The sequence below is a fragment of the Lissotriton vulgaris genome, chromosome 5 (assembly GCF_964263255.1).
Source record: "Lissotriton vulgaris chromosome 5, aLisVul1.2, whole genome shotgun sequence".
Taxonomy (NCBI): domain Eukaryota; kingdom Metazoa; phylum Chordata; class Amphibia; order Caudata; family Salamandridae; genus Lissotriton; species Lissotriton vulgaris.
Window position 1 is genome coordinate 1118681577 of NC_141693.1, and position 20642 is coordinate 1118702218.

General features: G+C 43.3%; 2 protein-coding genes across 2 annotated transcripts; both read right to left on the bottom strand.

Moving 5' to 3' along the window:
• Positions 1–1397: 1397 nt before the first annotated feature.
• Positions 1398–1847, bottom strand: LOC147712066 (uncharacterized protein F54H12.2-like). Its single transcript, XM_086919588.1, has one exon. It carries the CDS (start codon positions 1845–1847, stop codon positions 1398–1400), a length of 450 nt encoding a protein of 149 aa, XP_086775714.1.
• Positions 1848–9152: 7305 nt separating this feature from the next.
• On the bottom strand, positions 9153–9602 carry LOC147712067 (uncharacterized protein F54H12.2-like). The gene has a single exon (XM_086919589.1). It carries the CDS (start codon positions 9600–9602, stop codon positions 9153–9155), a length of 450 nt encoding a protein of 149 aa, XP_086775715.1.
• Between the last annotated feature and the right edge of the window lie 11040 nt (positions 9603–20642).

A 20642-nucleotide genomic window follows, 5' to 3' on the forward strand; every position in this document is an offset into this window, starting at 1 on the left:
CCTCCCAGACCCATCCCTCGAATATTTTTGTTGACGACCTCCTAAAATATATAAGTCAGAGGCAAAGGGGGGCCGCGCAAATGTTGATGAGTAAACTAGCCGCTTCTAAAGACCTAACAGCATGGAATGAACGTGGTGAATTTCTCTACAAGGGACAGCCGGCTGTTGGTTCACACATGTACGATCTGGTCAATGGTCTCACTCACCCTAGATCCTAACACATCAAAATGCTCCTAGAGGCTGGGAGCAGTTTCTATAAGCGGCCGCTGAACTCAACATCCCTTCCACACTCGTGGGTAATAACGACCACCACTGTATGCTTGAAAGTTTAAAGGTGCCCCTCCCGCCATCGCCTGCCGCCTCTGACGGGCCCCCACTATCCCCCTCTTGGAGCAACTCAATTGGCCTTTCATTACGGCGAAAAAGACACACATCCAAAACCCAGACGTGGATTAATCCTTAATGTTTCTACAGACTTTTTGAATAACTGTGCCTTCTACGTGTATAGCCGTGATTTTCCTTTATATATTTCTTTAGTATTGCATGTCAATGTAATGCTTAACCTACATAACTCTTTGTAATAAAATACTTTTATAAATTTTCAACCTTTCTCACTCGTCTTTTTAAAACATTTCAATTCTGGTGTGTGGGACAGCATAGAAATACAGAGTCTTAATGTGTGTTTTAAAAATGTCTTTATTTTAACACCTTGGCTGCTAGGCGTTTTCCCCCCCTGTGCTGGAAATTGCTCTTACTATGTATTCATGACGAGCTCAGCTCGTCATCAGCACAGCTCAACTGTGCATCATGACGAGCTGAGCTCGTCATCAGCATCGAAAGGGTTAAACATTAAACATACATGTGCTACAATCCCTTACAATTTTGACAGACGCTATATTCTGTTTTCACAGGCCTGACCGAGACCCATGTGTTTTCTTTTACATATTTCACAACTATACTGTCATTGTTAACAAGGTCACTCGGATATAGATTTAAGAAATTTCTAAATGACGTACCCTCCGACATTTTACTGATAAAATAAATACAGTGTTCCCCGAATGTGATGGCCAGTGAATCCTGGACCCTTAGCTTGTTATACTCAACCCTCGCCGCAGCTTTTTTCACAAACTTGAATTTGGGTTTTGTGTAGATACTATGTACGGGGAACTCTGATGTACTGGCAAACACCGTAACCTTGTCACTATCTATAAAGACGGCAACTCAGTGTGTTCCACCCTTGTAATGAGGATCGGTGTTAAAGACTAGAGTGCGTGGTCTTTCTGACCCTATTTCGTCAGGCAGCCCATCGCTAGGGTAAACACCTAAAAAATATTTCCTAGCGCATTTGTGCCTGCTTAAGAAGTCCCGTATCTGCACAGTGTCCATTTCACAAACGTTTAAAGATAGTCAAACACAATCTGTCTGGCGTGGTTGATCTGAATGATGCTTTCAAATACCGAGAATACGATCATGTTCACATTCGTAGGTAACAGATTACTAAATCGCATTTCAGCTTTTAGATTTCCGTTTTTGACCAGGCTGTAGTGATCACCGTCTTCCATGTCGGGAGTCAGGTCGAATGCGAACAGCGTGTATCCGGTCCCATAGCCTTCTCTTGTCACGGCTACACCACAGTCCCGTAGATGCTTCTGGTTAATCAAAACCAGCCCCTGGTATTCCCTGATGTAGTTGGAGTTTATAAAACTGGGTGTGTAGGGTTTCGCAGGAATCACAGTGCCTTTGTGGACCAGCGCAGCATAGTTGATGCTGTAGTGCTTAAAAATGAAGGGATTTGAGGCGTAGGCGCCACTAAAAGCGGTATTGTCCACAAATCCGATGATAAGCATTGGTACTTGTCCCAGAAATAAATTCTGTTGCTGCGTTAACCGTGTACCGGCTGTGATTCTGAATACCTTCAGAGCCACTCTTCCACAGCGTATTTGGCGTTTAATATTTGCAAAGCGTCGGCGTGAGCTAGTCTGACGCTCAGAGACACTTTTACCCTCTTTACAAACAGACTCGCTGACAGTATGTCCAACTTGTACTGGTCCGCATCCCCGCTGATGAGACAGAATGAATCCTTTTTACGCGTGAGCTTGATGTTAAGATCGATTCCGTTGATGACCAGTTTATCTTGGAAGAATAGGTCTGAATGTATGTGGCCCAGGAGGTCAAACTGGCGACTGCCGGACCAAAACTGGATCTTTTCACAAAGCCCTGATTTTCACCGTCCAACTCCTTGACTTCAAAATGTTCACATGTGTCCTTGTACAAGAGCCCCGTTGAAAGCTGCGTGTCGAGGGCATCGCTACTGTAATTTAGAATGCTCTCAAGGTAGGCTCTGTAGGCGTACATGTTATCGTTCTGTGTGATGAGACGGTCGCCCAGGGTGATGTCCACCTGATTAAACAAGGTTGCGAGGGGGTAAGCTATTGTAGCCACTTTAGCATCTGCTGCTATGTTGGAACCATCAGCTTTTACAATTTTACACATAAGGTGGAGTAGCGTGCTTTTGAGATTCAGATACATATCCGTGGACCCTGATACATAAAACTCTATAGGGGCCAGCGGCGTCAAAGTGGCTAAAGGCGATACCTCCATGAAGAAGCTGTTTTCGATGCTTGTCTGCGTAGGCTTTAGAGTAAACAAGTCTAACTCAGATTTGGCGCACTCGCCCGATGCACAATGTACGAAGGCCATGCTTTAGTTTGTGCTGCTTAAAAAAATATTTACTTTATAGGAGGATCTCTTCTTCTTCTTAGCTCTCTTCCGCCTTGGGGTTTTTCTTTTCTGAGCGCGCTTTGAAGATCTCCTGGGTGGGCCGGAGGTCCTCTACGTCTCGATGTGCGTCGCTTCCTTTTAACACACGTGCGCGGCTTGTACACTAAGCCAGTGCTGTGTTGCAGTTGTTTGTTCATGCGTTCGGCAACCGCCGAAGTAACAGAGCCAACAACATCATGGGCAATGTTCGAAGCCGCCTCCTTAACATGCGGTTTTACAATATCATAGCCTTTTCTCAAGAATGGCATAGCTCTTCTAAACAGACTGCGGAAGAAACCTCCTAGACCAGCCCCATACATAGCGGGTGACCCTTGAAAGTACGGTGGGCCTCCATAGCCGGCCTGGTTTCGGTAATAGTCCCTGTACGTTGAAGGGTCCCTATATGTTTTCACCACCACCATGACGTCTGCTTAATAACCTCTGTCGCGTCTCGGTATTAAATGAAGCTTAACAATAACTTTCCTGTATTTAAAGGACACCGGCTGCAACTGATCGTCGAACATCATAATTGAAATAGTGTCAAAATGGTTTTTAAAAACTGCTATGTAGTCGGGTTTGTTGAATTGAATATTGACCATCGTATTATTTTTGCCCTGTACATGGACACATCTTAACAAGGGCGAGTAACTATCTCCGATCCTCTGTGCCTCTACAATATCGCTATACACATAGAGCGTGTAGAACCCCCCTTAATATCAGTGCACGTGTGATCCGGCTCGACCGGACTTTTAGCATTCTGTACTGTTCCTAAAACTCTGCTTAATTTACCGGAACAGTTAAATGTTGTGGTGCTACTCTGTGTTTTAAGAAGCACCTTCCTTCTGACATTATCTAGTGACAGATGGGTATTCGTATATGTTTCAATGGTACCTATGGCTTTGTTGATGGCGTCGACAACACTTGAAATGGTTGGGTAGTAGCCGTATGGGATGCTCTTGTGCATGCTCACAGGGTCCTACTCACGCTTTAGGTAAAACTTAGCCTCGGTCTGTGTAAATGTGTTCCAGGTTCTAGGGTATTGGATCTCGGTTAGGGCTACCTCCCAATCACCTTTCAGGTCCACAGGCTTAGCAAATTTCACTGTATAATTAGAAATTTGGTTGTCGGGGAATATGTCTTTAGAAGCGTTGGACGGCAGGGTGATATAAAAGGGCGCTGTCTCCATCTTAACATCAGCTTTTAGACGATCCTCAGCTCACACACCCTTCAGGGAGCTGGCCAGCACCCAACTGTTAAATTTCTCCGGCCACCCCCTCCATTTGACATATGCCTGACTATTAGCGACTCTACCTTTCCTTTTCAGAATCTTTTCCACCCTATACACTCTGTGCGGATCGTCAGGTATCCTTTGTAACTCTTCCTTGTAAAATTCCCCAGACACCATTTCCCCATCATAGTCCTTTAAACTGTAGATATACAAACCCTCTTTAAGCGCCACACTTTCCACTATAAATATTTCATCGCTAAAAGTCTGTTGGTAACCCTTCGTAAAGACCCCTTTCAATTTAGAAATTCTTACATGATCACCTTTTTTAAAAATAGACTTCTTCCCCTTTGTAGCGAAATTATGTCCATAGACAGTTCTCCAAACAGATAATGAATTAGTATGAGTTACCTCTACGGGTGCTGTTTGATGGTCCTGTGATAACTGGCATTATATACATCTAAAAAGGCCTGTAGAACATCAACGTATCTGTAGGTGTTGTGGGCCGTAATATACCTCCACATCTTGGACTTTAAAGTTCTGTTAAACTGCTCTACAACCGCTGCTTTTACCTCTGTGTGTGTTAGAAAATGTTTAACACCGTGGTGCTTTCATAATTTCTGAAATGTATTGTTTAAGAATTCTTTACCGGCATCTGTTTGTAGTTTTTGAGGAATTCGCCCTTTCTCGAAGATGGCTTTAAAAGCGGCTGTGACGCTAGCCCCAGTTTTATCGCGTGATGCTTCTGCGTAGGCATACTTGGACAGCACATCTATAACGGTTAATATGTAATGAGCTCCGTTATTATGTTTTGCTAAATCTTGAAGACTGATGATATCCGCCTGCCATTGATAATCTAATTGCGCATTAACTATTGTAGGACGTCTCTTAAAACGTCTTCTAGGGGGTTTATGTAGTTAATATGCATCCTCCCCTGATAACCATTTCTTCACCAGAACTCTGCTTACAGGTTCGTTTTCATCTACAGCCCTTCCATAAAGAGCTTCAGCGCTTCCCAAGCTGCCAACTCCCCTTGTATCATAATAAAGTTTTCTTAACAGGGCCCCCAACATGTTATCATCCGCTACACACCAAACAATGAAAGACACATGTTTTGCCTGAGTACCTTTTATTAAAAAAGTAAAGAAAAAATTTAACAAATCATAATCAGAGTATACTTTACATTTTTCACAGTAAGTGTCGCAAGGACGTATTAACACCGAGTCACCTTGAGGTGTAACATTTTATTACTTTGTTCTAAATACACGCTATCATGTAATGTTAAATAAGCCCCTGTTTAAAACAGTGTTCAGGGGGCCAAAGACCCTATTTTTCTATTTTTCTATACAGATTACACATACGCCTTGCTACGAGTCTTTCTATCATCTTTCTGTTGAAAGTAGTGCCCATGCCCTGCATACCTGGTAATTTTAAGCTCGGGTCATAAGCATATCGGATCTCTTTGAGTGCAGATGTCAAGATTCTCAACATATCAGGGTGGACAAGCTTCTTTTCAGCGTACAACCCATAGACCACCGTTAGCAGTTTATACACCTTGTACGGGTCTAACATACTACAAATATATTGTATTGTTCTTGCTCTGTATGATTCACACAAGCATTTGTGAGCCTCCTGCTGCGGATCGTTGATTTGATGGCCGTTACAAAGGCTGTAATAGTCAAGCCTGACACAGTTTAGTACCAACTGTGCGGCAAAAGCCTTAACTTCCTGCCTTGCATAGTAGGACATGCCTTCATCTTTCTTTTCACACATGTCCGAGCCGCATACACACTTGTCGCAGCCATCACGGTTTTGGCATGTGGAACTTTCAGCCTGTTTTGAGCACCACAGACAATTGAAAATTACATTGCTCGCTTTTGTAGACAGCGATTCTGGCGCAGGCTTTTTTGGGGTTTCTCTCTAGGGTTCAAAAGAAGAAAGAATTACAATCCGTTAGTTGAAGAAATAAAATACATCGTTATGTAGGTGACTGCGCATAACATTTTCTTACTAACCTCTGCATTTTCACCGCTCTCTGCAGCGGCTCTGAAATCTTGAGTGTCACTAATGTCCTGCGATGCCCCATCATCTTCGACGCTTGTACCAGGTTGTTGCAGAACACCCTTCTCAGCACCCGTATCCTCCTGAAGGTCCATGTCTTCATAGATGGGTGGGCTAGGAGGTGCTACATCTTTTTTAACATAGTTTATGAAGTAGGTGCATCCAACTGTGGTTGCTCTCTAGGGTCAAAAAGAAGAAAGTATTGACAGTTCGTTAGTTGAAGAAATAAAATAAACCATTATGTGATTGCCTGCTCATAACACTTTTTAAAAATGTTACTAACCTTCGCATTTTCATCGCCTTCTGCGGCGTCTCTGAAATCTTGAGAGTCGCTAATGTCCTGCGATGCACCATCATCTTCGACGCTTGTAGCAGGCTGGTGCAGAACGATCTTCTCAGCAGCCTTATCCTCCTGAAGGGCTATGTCTTCATAGATGGGTTTATTAGGAGGTGCTACAGATTCTTTAGCTTCCTCCAGGTCCATTGAACTGAGGCCAGCAAGCACGCTGCCACTACATGAGCCCTCACTTTCGCTGCTGCCGCCCTTAATCGGGGACATCCGACATACTCAACCCTTGAGACGGAGTGCTTCCATAAGCCTACATATGCCATTGTCAAAACCAGTGGTACAAAAGGGGGTGGTGATGGACGTAGCATCTGAATCAATCAAACACTCGCACCCAGTCAAAAGATCTGGGTATAATCCATCACCGTTCTTTAGCCCACTCTGCCACCCCAGTTCAGACATGGCTATATGCAAATCAGTCTGACAATGTGCCTCATGGGAACAGTCCGGCTCGAACTGCCAAGCCATGTCTTCCCTGGACCGGAAACAAGCTTCCGAGGACCGGTTTCTGGCATTCCAGCCGTCTTCAGTCCGGCTTGCTTGAATCCAGTGGCAGAGTGAGCAAGGGACTCACGTCTGAGCATACCCTGCCACACTTATGGCGGCCAAAAGCGGTACAAAAGGGGGTGGTGATGGACGGAGCATCTGAATCAATCAAACACTCACACCCAATCAAAAGATCTATATTGTGAGTGTTTGATTGTTTTTTTTCCCACAATCGACTTAATCAAGTTGTTTGTCACTAACAGGCACATGCATCAATATTGCATTTTGCGATTCCTTAATTGCGAAAAATAAGGAATCGCAATTAAGGAATTGCAAAATGCAATGCATCAAGAAATCGCTATCAAAAATAGCGATTTCTTAAAATTCCTTAATTGCGATTCTCTAATTGAGAATCGCAATTAAGGAATACTTCCCCATAGGAATGAATGGAAAGACATTCTTAATTTGCAATACACCATTGAAAATTCGCAAATTAAGAATGCAATTTCAAGGGTGCAGGGGTGTCCAAAGGAAATCTGTTTAGGAGTACATTTTGCGCACACACATGCCCCAAGAGCATGTGTGTGTGTAAAATGGAACTTTGAAAAATGTTCCTAAACAACAGTTGGAGAAACTGGGCTCTACTGCGGACAATGCCTGGGATATACGGCGAAATTAGATGCCTGGATGCTGAAATTAAAGACATTTTGAACCGGACAGATCTAAACCCTTACGACAAAGCTAACCTTTACACCAGCACCCTTAAAACATTTCTAAGCTACTACAAACAGTGGGATACCGAATAAACAGGTTAACTTTATATGCCCCGGACTCTGAACAGCTAGCAGCGCCTGCGCATGCTACGCCGCCGCAACAGCCGCAGCCTTCCCAGACCCATCCCTCGAATATTTTTGTTGACGACCTCCTAAAATATATAAGTCAGAGGCAAAGGGGGGCCGCGCAAATGTTGATGAGTAAACTAGCCGCTTCTAAAGACCTAACAGCATGGAATGAACGTGGTGAATTTCTCTACAAGGGACAGCCGGCTGTTGGTTCACACATGTACGATCTGGTCAATGGTCTCACTCACCCTAGATCCTAACACATCAAAATGCTCCTAGAGGCTGGGAGCAGTTTCTATAAGCGGCCGCTGAACTCAACATCCCTTCCACACTCGTGGGTAATAACGACCACCACTGTATGCTTGAAAGTTTAAAGGTGCCCCTCCCGCCATCGCCTGCCGCCTCTGACGGGCCCCCACTATCCCCCTCTTGGAGCAACTCAATTGGCCTTTCATTACGGCGAAAAAGACACACATCCAAAACCCAGACGTGGATTAATCCTTAATGTTTCTACAGACTTTTTGAATAACTGTGCCTTCTACGTGTATAGCCGTGATTTTCCTTTATATATTTCTTTAGTATTGCATGTCAATGTAATGCTTAACCTACATAACTCTTTGTAATAAAATACTTTTATAAATTTTCAACCTTTCTCACTCGTCTTTTTAAAACATTTCAATTCTGGTGTGTGGGACAGCATAGAAATACAGAGTCTTAATGTGTGTTTTAAAAATGTCTTTATTTTAACACCTTGGCTGCTAGGCGTTTTCCCCCCCTGTGCTGGAAATTGCTCTTACTATGTATTCATGACGAGCTCAGCTCGTCATCAGCACAGCTCAACTGTGCATCATGACGAGCTGAGCTCGTCATCAGCATCGAAAGGGTTAAACATTAAACATACATGTGCTACAATCCCTTACAATTTTGACAGACGCTATATTCTGTTTTCACAGGCCTGACCGAGACCCATGTGTTTTCTTTTACATATTTCACAACTATACTGTCATTGTTAACAAGGTCACTCGGATATAGAAATTTCTAAATGACGTACCCTCCGACATTTTACTGATAAAATAAATACAGTGTTCCCCGAATGTGATGGCCAGTGAATCCTGGACCCTTAGCTTGTTATACTCAACCCTCGCCGCAGCTTTTTTCACAAACTTGAATTTGGGTTTTGTGTAGATACTATGTTCGGGGAACTCTGATGTACTGGCAAACACCGTAACCTTGTCACTATCTATAAAGACGGCAACTCAGTGTGTTCCACCCTTGTAATGAGGATCGGTGTTAAAGACTAGAGTGCGTGGTCTTTCTGACCCTATTTCGTCAGGCAGCCCATCGCTAGGGTAAACACCTAAAAAATATTTCCTAGCGCATTTGTGCCTGCTTAAGAAGTCCCGTATCTGCACAGTGTCCATTTCACAAACGTTTAAAGATAGTCAAACACAATCTGTCTGGCGTGGTTGATCTGAATGATGCTTTCAAATACCGAGAATACGATCATGTTCACATTCGTAGGTAACGGATTACTAAATCCCATTTCAGCTTTTAGATTTCCGTTTTTGACCAGGCTGTAGTGATCACCGTCTTCCATGTCGGGAGTCAGGTCGAATGCGAACAGCGTGTATCCGGTCCCATAGCCTTCTCTTGTCACGGCTACACCACAGTCCCGTAGATGCTTCTGGGTAATCAAAACCAGCCCCTGGTATTCCCTGATGTAGTTGGAGTTTATAAAACTGGGTGTGTAGGGTTTCGCAGGAATCACAGTGCCTTTGTGGACCAGCGCAGCATAGTTGATGCTGTAGTGCTTAAAAATGAAGGGATTTGAGGCGTAGGCGCCACTAAAAGCGGTATTGTCCACAAATCCGATGATAAGCATTGGTAGTTGTCCCAGAAATAAATTCTGTTGCTGCGTTAACCGTGTACCGGCTGTGATTCTGAATACCTTCAGAGCCACTCTTCCACAGCGTATTTGGCGTTTAATATTTGCAAAGCGTCGGCGTGAGCTAGTCTGACGCTCAGAGACACTTTTACCCTCTTTACAAACAGACTCGCTGACAGTATGTCCAACTTGTACTGGTCCGCACCCCCGCTGATGAGACAGAATGAATCCTTTTTACGCGTGAGCTTGATGTTAAGATCGATTCCGTTGATGAGCAGTTTATCTTGGAAGAATAGGTCTGAATGTATGTGGCCCAGGAGGTCAAACTGGCGACTGCCGGACCAAAACTGGATCTTTTCACAAAGCCCTGATTTTCACCGTCCAACTCCTTGACTTCAAAATGTTCACATGTGTCCTTGTACAAGAGCCCCGTTGAAAGCTGCGTGTCGAGGGCATCGCTACTGTAATTTAGAATGCTCTCAAGGTAGGCTCTGTAGGCGTACATGTTATCGTTCTGTGTGATGAGACGGTCGCCCAGGGTGATGTCCACCTGATTAAACAAGGTTGCGAGGGGGTAAGCTATTGTAGCCACTTTAGCATCTGCTGCTATGTTGGAACCATCAGCTTTTACAATTTTACACATAAGGTGGAGTAGCGTGCTTTTGAGATTCAGATACATATCCGTGGACCCTGATACATAAAACTCTATAGGGGCCAGCGGCGTCAAAGTGGCTAAAGGCGATACCTCCATGAAGAAGCTGTTTTCGATGCTTGTCTGGGTAGGCTTTAGAGTAAACAAGTCTAACTCAGATTTGGCGCACTCGCCCGATGCACAATGTACGAAGGCCATGCTTTAGTTTGTGCTGCTTAAAAAAATATTTACTTTATAGGAGGATCTCTTCTTCTTCTTAGCTCTCTTCCGCCTTGGGGTTTTTCTTTTCTGAGCGCGCTTTGAAGATCTCCTGGGTGGGCCGGAGGTCCTCTACGTCTCGATGTGCGTCGCTTCCTTTTAACACACGTGCGCGGCTTGTACACTAAGCCAGTGCTGTGTTGCAGTTGTTTGTTCATGCGTTCGGCAACCGCCGAAGTAACAGAGCCAACAACATCATGGGCAATGTTCGAAGCCGCCTCCTTAACATGCGGTTTTACAATATCATAGCCTTTTCTCAAGAATGGCATAGCTCTTCTAAACAGACTGCGGAAGAAACCTCCTAGACCAGCCCCATACATAGCGGGTGACCCTTGAAAGTACGGTGGGCCTCCATAGCCGGCCTGGTTTCGGTAATAGTCCCTGTACGTTGAAGGGTCCCTATATGTTTTCACCACCACCATGACGTCTGCTTAATAACCTCTGTCGCGTCTCGGTATTAAATGAAGCTTAACAATAACTTTCCTGTATTTAAAGGACACCGGCTGCAACTGATCGTCGAACATCATAATTGAAATAGTGTCAAAATGTTTTTTAAAAACTGCTATGTAGTCGGGTTTGTTGAATTGAATATTGACCATCGTATTATTTTTGCCCTGTACATGGACACATCTTAACAAGGGCGAGTAACTATCTCCGATCCTCTGTGCCTCTACAATATCGCTATACACATAGATCGTGTAGAACCCCCGTTAATATCAGTGCACGTGTGATCCGGCTCGACCGGACTTTTAGCATTCTGTACTGTTCCTAAAACTCTGCTTAATTTACCGGAACAGTTAAATGTTGTGGTGCTACTCTGTGTTTTAAGAAGCACCTTCCTTCTGACATTATCTAGTGACAGATGGGTATTCGTATATGTTTCAATGGTACCTATGGCTTTGTTGATGGCGTCGACAACACTTGAAATGGTTGGGTAGTAGCCGTATGGGATGCTCTTGTGCATGCTCACAGGGTCCTACTCACGCTTTAGGTAAAACTTAGCCTCGGTCTGTGTAAATGTGTTCCAGGTTCTAGGGTATTGGATCTCGGTTAGGGCTACCTCCCAATCACCTTTCAGGTCCACAGGCTTAGCAAATTTCACTGTATAATTAGAAATTTGGTTGTTGGGGAATATGTCTTTAGAAGCGTTGGACGGCAGGGTGATATAAAAGGGCGCTGTCTCCATCTTAACATCAGCTTTTAGACGATCCTCAGCTCACACACCCTTCAGGGAGCTGGCCAGCACCCAACTGTTAAATTTCTCCGGCCACCCCCTCCATTTGACATATGCCTGACTATTAGCGACTCTACCTTTCCTTTTCAGAATCTTTTCCACCCTATACACTCTGTGCGGATCGTCAGGTATCCTTTGTAACTCTTCCTTGTAAAATTCCCCAGACACCATTTCCCCATCATAGTCCTTTAAACTGTAGATATACAAACCCTCTTTAAGCGCCACACTTTCCACTATAAATATTTCATCGCTAAAAGTCTGTTGGTAACCCTTCGTAAAGACCCCTTTCAATCTAGAAATTCTTACATGATCACCTTTTTTAAAAATAGACTTCTTCACCTTTGTAGCGAAATTATGTCCATAGACAGTTCTCCAAACAGATAATGAATTAGTATGAGTTACCTCTACGGGTGCTGTTTGATGGTCCTGTGATAACTGGCATTATATACATCTAAAAAGGCCTGTAGAACATCAACGTATCTGTAGGTGTTGTGGGTCGTAATATACCTCCACATCTTGGACTTTAAAGTTCTGTTAAACTGCTCTACAACCGCTGCTTTTACCTCTGTGTGTGTTAGAAAATGTTTAACACCGTGGTGCTTTCATAATTTCTGAAATGTATTGTTTAAGAATTCTTTACCGGCATCTGTTTGTAGTTTTTGAGGAATTCGCCCTTTCTCGAAGATGGCTTTAAAAGCGGCTGTGACGCTAGCCCCAGTTTTATCGCGTGATGCTTCTGCGTAGGCATACTTGGACAGCACATCTATAACGGTTAATATGTAATGAGCTCCGTTATTATGTTTTGCTAAATCTTGAAGACTGATGATATCCGCCTGCCATTGATAATCTAATTGCGCATTAACTATTGTAGGATGTCTCTTAAAACGTCTCCTAGGGGGTTTATGTAGTTAATATGCATCCTCCCCTGATAACCATTTCTTCACCAGAACTCTGCTTACAGGTTCGTTTTCATCTACAGCCCTTCCATAAAGAGCTTCAGCGCTTCCCAAGCTGCCAACTCCCCTTGTATCATAATAAAGTTTTCTTAACAGGGCCCCCAACATGTTATCATCCGCTACACACCAAACAATGAAAGACACATGTTTTGCCTGAGTACCTTTTATTAAAAAAGTAAAGAAAAAATTTAACAAATCATAATCAGAGTATACTTTACATTTTTCACAGTAAGTGTCGCAAGGACGTATTAACACCGAGTCACCTTGAGGTGTAACATTTTATTACTTTGTTCTAAATACACGCTATCATGTAATGTTAAATAAGCCCCTGTTTAAAACAGTGTTCAGGGGGCCAAAGACCCTATTTTTCTATTTTTCTATACAGATTACACATACGCCTTGCTATGAGTCTTTCTATCATCTTTCTGTTGAAAGTAGTGCCCATGCCCTGCATACCTGGTAATTTTAAGCTCGGGTCATAAGCATATCGGATCTCTTTGAGTGCAGATGTCAAGATTCTCAACATATCAGGGTGGACAAGCTTCTTTTCAGCGTACAACCCATAGACCACCGTTAGCAGTTTATACACCTTGTACGGGTCTAACATACTACAAATATATTGTATTGTTCTTGCTCTGTATGATTCACACAAGCATTTGTGAGCCTCCTGCTGCGGATCGTTGATTTGATGGCCGTTACAAAGGCTGTAATAGTCAAGCCTGACACAGTTTAGTACCAACTGTGCGGCAAAAGCCTTAACTTCCTGCCTTGCATAGTAGGACATGCCTTCATCTTTCTTTTCACACATGTCCGAGCCGCATACACACTTGTCGCAGCCATCACGGTTTTGGCATGTGGAACTTTCAGCCTGTTTTGAGCACCACAGACAATTGAAAATTACATTGCTCGCTTTTGTAGACAGCGATTCTGGCGCAGGCTTTTTTGGGGTTTCTCTCTAGGGTTCAAAAGAAAAAAGAATTACAATCCGTTAGTTGAAGAAATAAAATACATCGTTATGTAGGTGATTGCGCATAACATTTTCTTACTAACCTCTGCATTTTCACCGCTCTCTGCAGCGGCTCTGAAATCTTGAGTGTCACTAATGTCCTGCGATGCCCCATCATCTTCGACGCTTGTACCAGGTTGTTGCAGAACACCCTTCTCAGCACCCGTATCCTCCTGAAGGTCCATGTCTTCATAGATGGGTGGGCTAGGAGGTGCTACATCTTTTTTAACATAGTTTATGAAGTAGGTGCATCCAACTGTGGTTGCTCTCTAGGGTCAAAAAGAAGAAATTATTGACAGTTCGTTAGTTGAAGAAATAAAATAAACCATTATGTGATTGCCTGCTCATAACACTTTTTAAAAATGTTACTAACCTTCGCATTTTCATCGCCTTCTGCGGCGTCTCTGAAATCTTGAGAGTCGCTAATGTCCTGCGATGCACCATCATCTTCGACGCTTGTAGCAGGCTGGTGCAGAACGATCTTCTCAGCAGCCTTATCCTCCTGAAGGGCTATGTCTTCATAGATGGGTTTATTAGGAGGTGCTACAGATTCTTTAGCTTCCTCCAGGTCCATTGAACTGAGGCCAGCAAGCACGCTGCCACTACATGAGCCCTCACTTTCGCTGCTGCCGCCCTTAATCGGGGACATCCGACATACTCAACCCTTGAGACGGAGTGCTTCCATAAGCCTACATATGCCATTGTCAAAACCAGTGGTACAAAAGGGGGTGGTGATGGACGTAGCATCTGAATCAATCAAACACTCGCACCCAGTCAAAAGATCTGGGTATAATCCATCACCGTTCTTTAGCCCACTCTGCCACCCCAGTTCAGACATGGCTATATGCAAATCAGTCTGACAATGTGCCTCATGGGAACAGTCCGGCTCGAACTGCCAAGCCATGTCTTCCCTGGACCGGAAACAAGCTTCCGAGGACCGGTTTCTGGCATTCCAGCCGTCTTCAGTCCGGCTTGCTTGAATCCAGTGGCAGAGTGAGCAAGGGACTCACGTCTGAGCATACCCTGCCACACTTATGGCGGCCAAAAGCGGTACAAGAGGGGGTGGTGATGGACGGAGCATCTGAATCAATCAAACACTCACACCCAGTCAAAAGATCTATATTGTGAGTGTTTGATTGTTTTTTTTCCCACAATCGACTTAATCAAGTTGTTTGTCACTAACAGGCACATGCATCAATATTGCATTTTGCGATTCCTTAATTGCGAAAAATAAGGAATCGCAATTAAGGAATTGCAAAATGCAATGCATCAAGAAATCGCTATCAAAAATAGCGATTTCTTAAAATTCCTTAATTGCGATTCTCTAATTGAGAATCGCAATTAAGGAATACTTCCCCATAGGAATGAATGGAAAGACATTCTTAATTTGCAATACACCATTGAAAATTCGCAAATTAAGAATGCAATTTCAAGGGTGCAGGGGTGTCCAAAGGAAATCTGTTTAGGAGTACATTTTGCGCACACACATGCCCCAAGAGCATGTGTGTGTGTAAAATGGAACTTTGAAAAATGCACTTTAGTGCATTTTTCAAAGTTTTCGCAAATTACCATGAAGGTCAACTTCATGGTAATTTGCTCCCCTTATTTGGAATTCGCAAATGTTTAAAGTTTGATGCATTGCATTTAAGGAATCTCAATTTGAGATTCCTTAACTGAAATCTCAATTTTGCACCGTTTGTGAATACAATTTCCTTTGATGCATGTGGCTGTAAGTGTTGAACAGCTTGCAAACTCAGCTTTAAGGTGATGCTCTGGATCAAGCCCATTTTAATGCTTTTGGAGTAACAAGGCAGTCATTTCTGGACCGACGAGACGCGGCTTGTAACAGAGACACAAAAGGTGATAGGAAGAATGCTTGCAAATGTCTACCCACTGTCAATAGCGAGGGTTAGCATTCCAACTCATCGTTTTTCTGCCCACCAATCCACCTCAGAATAGACTCCGCTATATGCAAACCGGCCTCAGTGCTTATCCAATGAGATCAGTCCAGGACAGGTCATCTCTGAACAAGAAGACAAGTAACCCTAGACTAGATTCCACATATTTGATCCTCTTCAGCCAGGTGCAGCATGATTCCAGTGGAACAGAGATTTGCACCGCCTCAACTGCTGTAAATGCACAGACCTGCACATGAACACCCTCCTCGCCTGTAATTGATAGTTTTACGCGAAAAAGTCTTGTAAAACCTACAATTTGGTAATTCAGTATCGGACAGAAAATCTTGCACTCGTCGGTTTCAGTATATTAAAATAGTCTATAGTAGCAGGTACGTTTCACTTTGCCGCCTTATAGATAATTAACATGAAGGTTGGCTTCAATGTACAGATGAAATGAATGTGAAATTAAAGTTAGTTTGCTTCATTGACCAATAATAAATGAGAAAAAATAATCAAAGTCAGTAGCTATAATTTTTCTCAGAATGTGTCAGAATGTGCCTTACATATCTTAAAATTCCTCTTGTGGAAGTTGCTATCCGATCAACGCCTGACATATTCATCTAATCCTCGGTAGCACACATTCCATGTGACTTTTCCAAGAGTCATGTGCATCGCCATGGAAGAGGCAATCCAGAAATAATCAAAATGCTAATGCAGCTCGCCAGCTCTACAATTCACATGCTATCGCATCTCTTAGATAACTGCTTTTTAAATTTCATGTTTTAGGAGCCATATTTATTTCTGGTGACAATGCCATCAATATGTAAAGCATGGTGTCACATGCCTGTGCTAAATCAGCATGTAGACTGCACATAGCTAAGAGGAATGTGCTGGAAATAAAATATACATTGGGTGGAGTTTTTATAACATCCATTACTTAACCGGAGTGTGATTGGTTCCCTATAGTAGGCTTCGCTGTCGCAAAACCTCATAGATCTAATAGCCACTCAGACAGCTCCTGTGCTTAGCTCCAGGTGGACGAAGAACTTTCACATTTTGTCCGACTTGGGAGATTTAGATGGTTTTTAAAACAATAAACTTATTGATTTCTTCTTTTCCTTATTTTTAGTCTGTTTGTATTATATTATTATTACATTATTACACCATGACGCTACTACTACTTTCACTATTATTGAAATGGACTACAAGTATTGCTATTGTTCCTCTTAATTCTTATTTTTCTTTCTTTTAATTCTTCAACGTTATAATTAGATATTAATTGATCAGGGCTATCAAATAAAATGTATCTACATTCATTTTTTCCAGTCAAAGTAATACTCGTATAAAAGGGGAATATCCTTCTTTTCCTAGGACATGTCTCGTTAAGACGAAACGGGGACAGGCAGACAAAGGTGTGCATGCTGCATCTGCCACAGGCCTTTCCTGAGTGGGGTAACGAAACTGGAGGGGGCCCCCTTGCAAAGTACATAAAGGGGGCCCCCCACGCATCACTGCCAATGTGCCAGGTTGCTTATGTGTGACATTTCAATGGCTGAGGTGTTCTTATGTGTGACTTTGCAGTGACTTATGTGTGACACTTTATCGCAAGTCAAGTAACTGTGCCTGTGTAATAATGTTAATTTCAGAATGTCCTGGGAAACCCTTAAAGAGTGGAGTAAAGGCATAAGCAGGTAGGAATCTGCTTGTTTCCTGCAAAAGGCGCATAGCCTGGTGAGTATTGCATGCGTCCCAGGCTAAATTATAAAAATATATGAAAAAAAGTACCCAAGTAGCAGGCTGGCTACACAGGTATTTTGGTGGTCAAAAAGTGAAAAAACAGAGCTAAGACAGAGAGAAAATACGACTACTGATTATGTGCCCTCTTTCCAGATGCATTACATCCAAAACCAAAAGATAGAGAATAGACTATTTCTGATCTAGGGAGATGACTATTAGATTTCCATCAACTGCCCTTCGTGGCCAATGTCATCATTTGGAATTCCAGCTTCCCTATCACAGCACCCCATTCAATCAGGAGGTGGCTCTGTGATCTAGGCGTATAAACCAGATAGCCAAAAAAACAAGAAGTCATACCCATGTAACAACAAGCCTACAGTCTTACATACACAGGCCAAATACAGTGCAGGTCAAAAACTAGTGAAAAGTTTAAAAAGGATATGGCGGCAAACCAGAAACTTTATTAGAGTTTGCTTCCAAACCTATTAAAAAGAATGCAGGTACGGCTTTCAACAAATATGCGGCTGATTTTGGTCAAAATCAGCGGCATATTTGCCCCTATTAACCCCTCCTGCCCAGATAGCACATAATTCCTGTCCATTTTATTGGCGCTCTTTGACTCACCCTCATATGCAATAAATAAATTGAAGTTTCATCAAAACAACTAGGAGTCTCCATCAAAACTAGATACCCCAGAATTGTTTGCTGTATGTTTGTGACATGGGTTATTACATCAATGTATTTTGTGGTTTCCCTCTCTGCCCCAGCCACAGAACTATACAGAATGTATTCTACACACGTCACGGTTACAGAGCAGTCCCAGATGTTATCGGCTTGATGAGGATGAGTAGCATAGACAGCCCCGCTGACATCTGAGCCTGTTTATTGTGCATTTGATAAAAAATATACACAAAAGGCACGCATGGCCCTACATCCCCACAGTCCTCCCTACCCCACAAACACCCATTGGAGTTTATAGATCCAACATGCAGAATCTTTGTGTTTTCCCAAAGGCACTGACTCCATTGGTTGTTCTGCAAGGGCTGGGTGACCTGCGTTCATCTGACAGCCTTTCCAGATTTTTAAGGCTCATAGTCTCTTTTAGGGGCAGATACAGAACCTTTAACTTTTCACCTAACTCAATTCATTGGCCATCCTATGAATATTCCCCAGTTACCTTTTCAGGAACCTTTCACATATGAAAATAAAAAAATTTCAATAAAAAAAAAGCTGTGCAATATTATAGGGGGTGGCTGTTTTGAATTGGGGTGGGAAGCTGGGAAGTGTTTCCTTTGCAAATTTCTCAATTCCTGAGAAAACTATCATTATTACCAATTGTATTTGTATGTTGGTTGTCAAGTTAAAATAAGACATTTTGTACACCAATTAAGTTGCTTAATGGAAAATTCATCTACATGCAATGCACCTTCATTTTTAGTTCCAACTACTGCTTTCAATGAAATGTTTCAGTTTTGTGGGTAAAATGACACCACTAAACGTTAATGAAACAAGAACCTCCTAGATGGGCATGTAGGCCAATAATCTGAATCTATGGAGACTTTGCTCATGTAATACAAAATGCGCAACCCGTGCTCTGATGTGCCTGATTAAAATATCAGGGAATTCTGATATCCAATACTGTCAGCATACAAGAGTGATCACGAGGGGGGTGTGACTGCAGCTTGGAAAAGTTTTGAGAGGGGTGGGAGGGTAGTGCGGAGATAAAATGAAATTGATTTGAAGATTCAGGGGGAGCTCAGAAAGACAGGCAAAAGCAAGATTGTTGCAAGTGGGCAAGAGCCTTGAAGTACCATGCGCAGATGCTAAGGGGAGACCCTTCTGAAGGGGTGATCAAAACGATGGTACACCTGTTTGTACACCCCTGGAAACATTAAAATGTGTAAACAGACGAGCTCTGACTGCGCACTTGCCCAATTGACTCCAAAGCTCCTTTACAAATAGACAGAGGCCCAAATGCGTGATTTTCTTTTTTTATTGCAGTGATTCGGGAATTGACTTTAAATGGCTTAGGCATGATGCTTGGCAGGGCTGGGCCACGCTCCCTACAGTCTGGTGCTCTTGGGCCTGCCCTTGCACAGTGCTGGAGGGGGCCCCCCTCGAGCTCGAAGGCCCCCCGCACTGCATGGGCTGCGGGGGTTATTGTTACGCCCCTGAACCTCTCTCCAAAATAATTGGATCCGAGATGTATCATGCAACTTGGCTTAAAATCGAGGGGTCATGCCCACTTCTGCTTTACTGGGGATCAGTAGGATCCAGGGTTTTTTGCCAGTCACGGCCAGTACTGTGCATGAGTAGAAGGGCGTACAGACACAAGCGAACACTATTTCCCATCCATCTGCTCACAAAAGCACACACATAGTCACACCCATCCACATGCATACTCATACCCATCCATTGACACACATACACCGACCACTCACAAGCAATACAGATGCATATACCCATTCAGACCATGCACGTGCAAATACACATACATTCATACATACACACATGCATCAAACATTCAACAAGCACTTACCGGGCTTCGGAGGGGACTTTGTGTGGCAGGAGAGAGAAACAAAAAGGCCTTGGTGGTTGCTGGAGACTTTGGGGAAGGACAGGATGGATGGAAGATCCCTCCACCTTCTCTCATTGGCCGACCTTGGTATGGGTCAACCAATGAGAGGAGGACCTTCCCTAACTCCTCTCAGAGAGTGGTGGGGTTAGTGAGACTTGCAGACCCCACCCCACTCCGTCCCACTTTGTGATGAGGCATCATTGATAGACAGTCAGCTGTGGGCACACCAGGGCTTAAATCTGAAACACCCACCCATGAGAAGGAGTACCTCACAGAGCTTTGCCAGGCTAGGTCACAGGCTTAGGGCCGTGAAATCTGTCACCCAGCAAAGCTTGTCTCAGGCTGCTAGGTGTCTTCGCATTAGTTCATGCAAATCGCTAAGCTGCTGTCCCTGATATGGTAAGTGTGTCAGGTGGAGCTTTGCTCAGCCTGACAAACACTCATTATGCTTTGGAAAAGGGAGGGGGAAGAACCCCAGGCTCCTAATGATGGGCTACCCTGATCTTTGCAAAAATATCCCCAAAAGAAAAACTGACAGACTCCACTGTAATCTTTGTTGAACAGTTTTGCTAACTTTGACACAAAATCATTTGTAAAAAGCTTCATGAATGTGGCGGATTGATGAACATGAATCTAAAGAGTACACACACACACATAATTATAAGCAAGCACATTTAAAAATATATATGGTAATTCTGCAAGTTTTGTTTCTTCCAGT

What these genes read in the sequence shown, in the direction of transcription:
- LOC147712066 (XM_086919588.1), bottom strand. Translation starts at nt 1,847, where the DNA reads ATGCTTATCATCGGATTTGTGGACAATACCGCTTTTAGTGGCGCCTAC.
- LOC147712067 (XM_086919589.1), bottom strand. Translation starts at nt 9,602, where the DNA reads ATGCTTATCATCGGATTTGTGGACAATACCGCTTTTAGTGGCGCCTAC.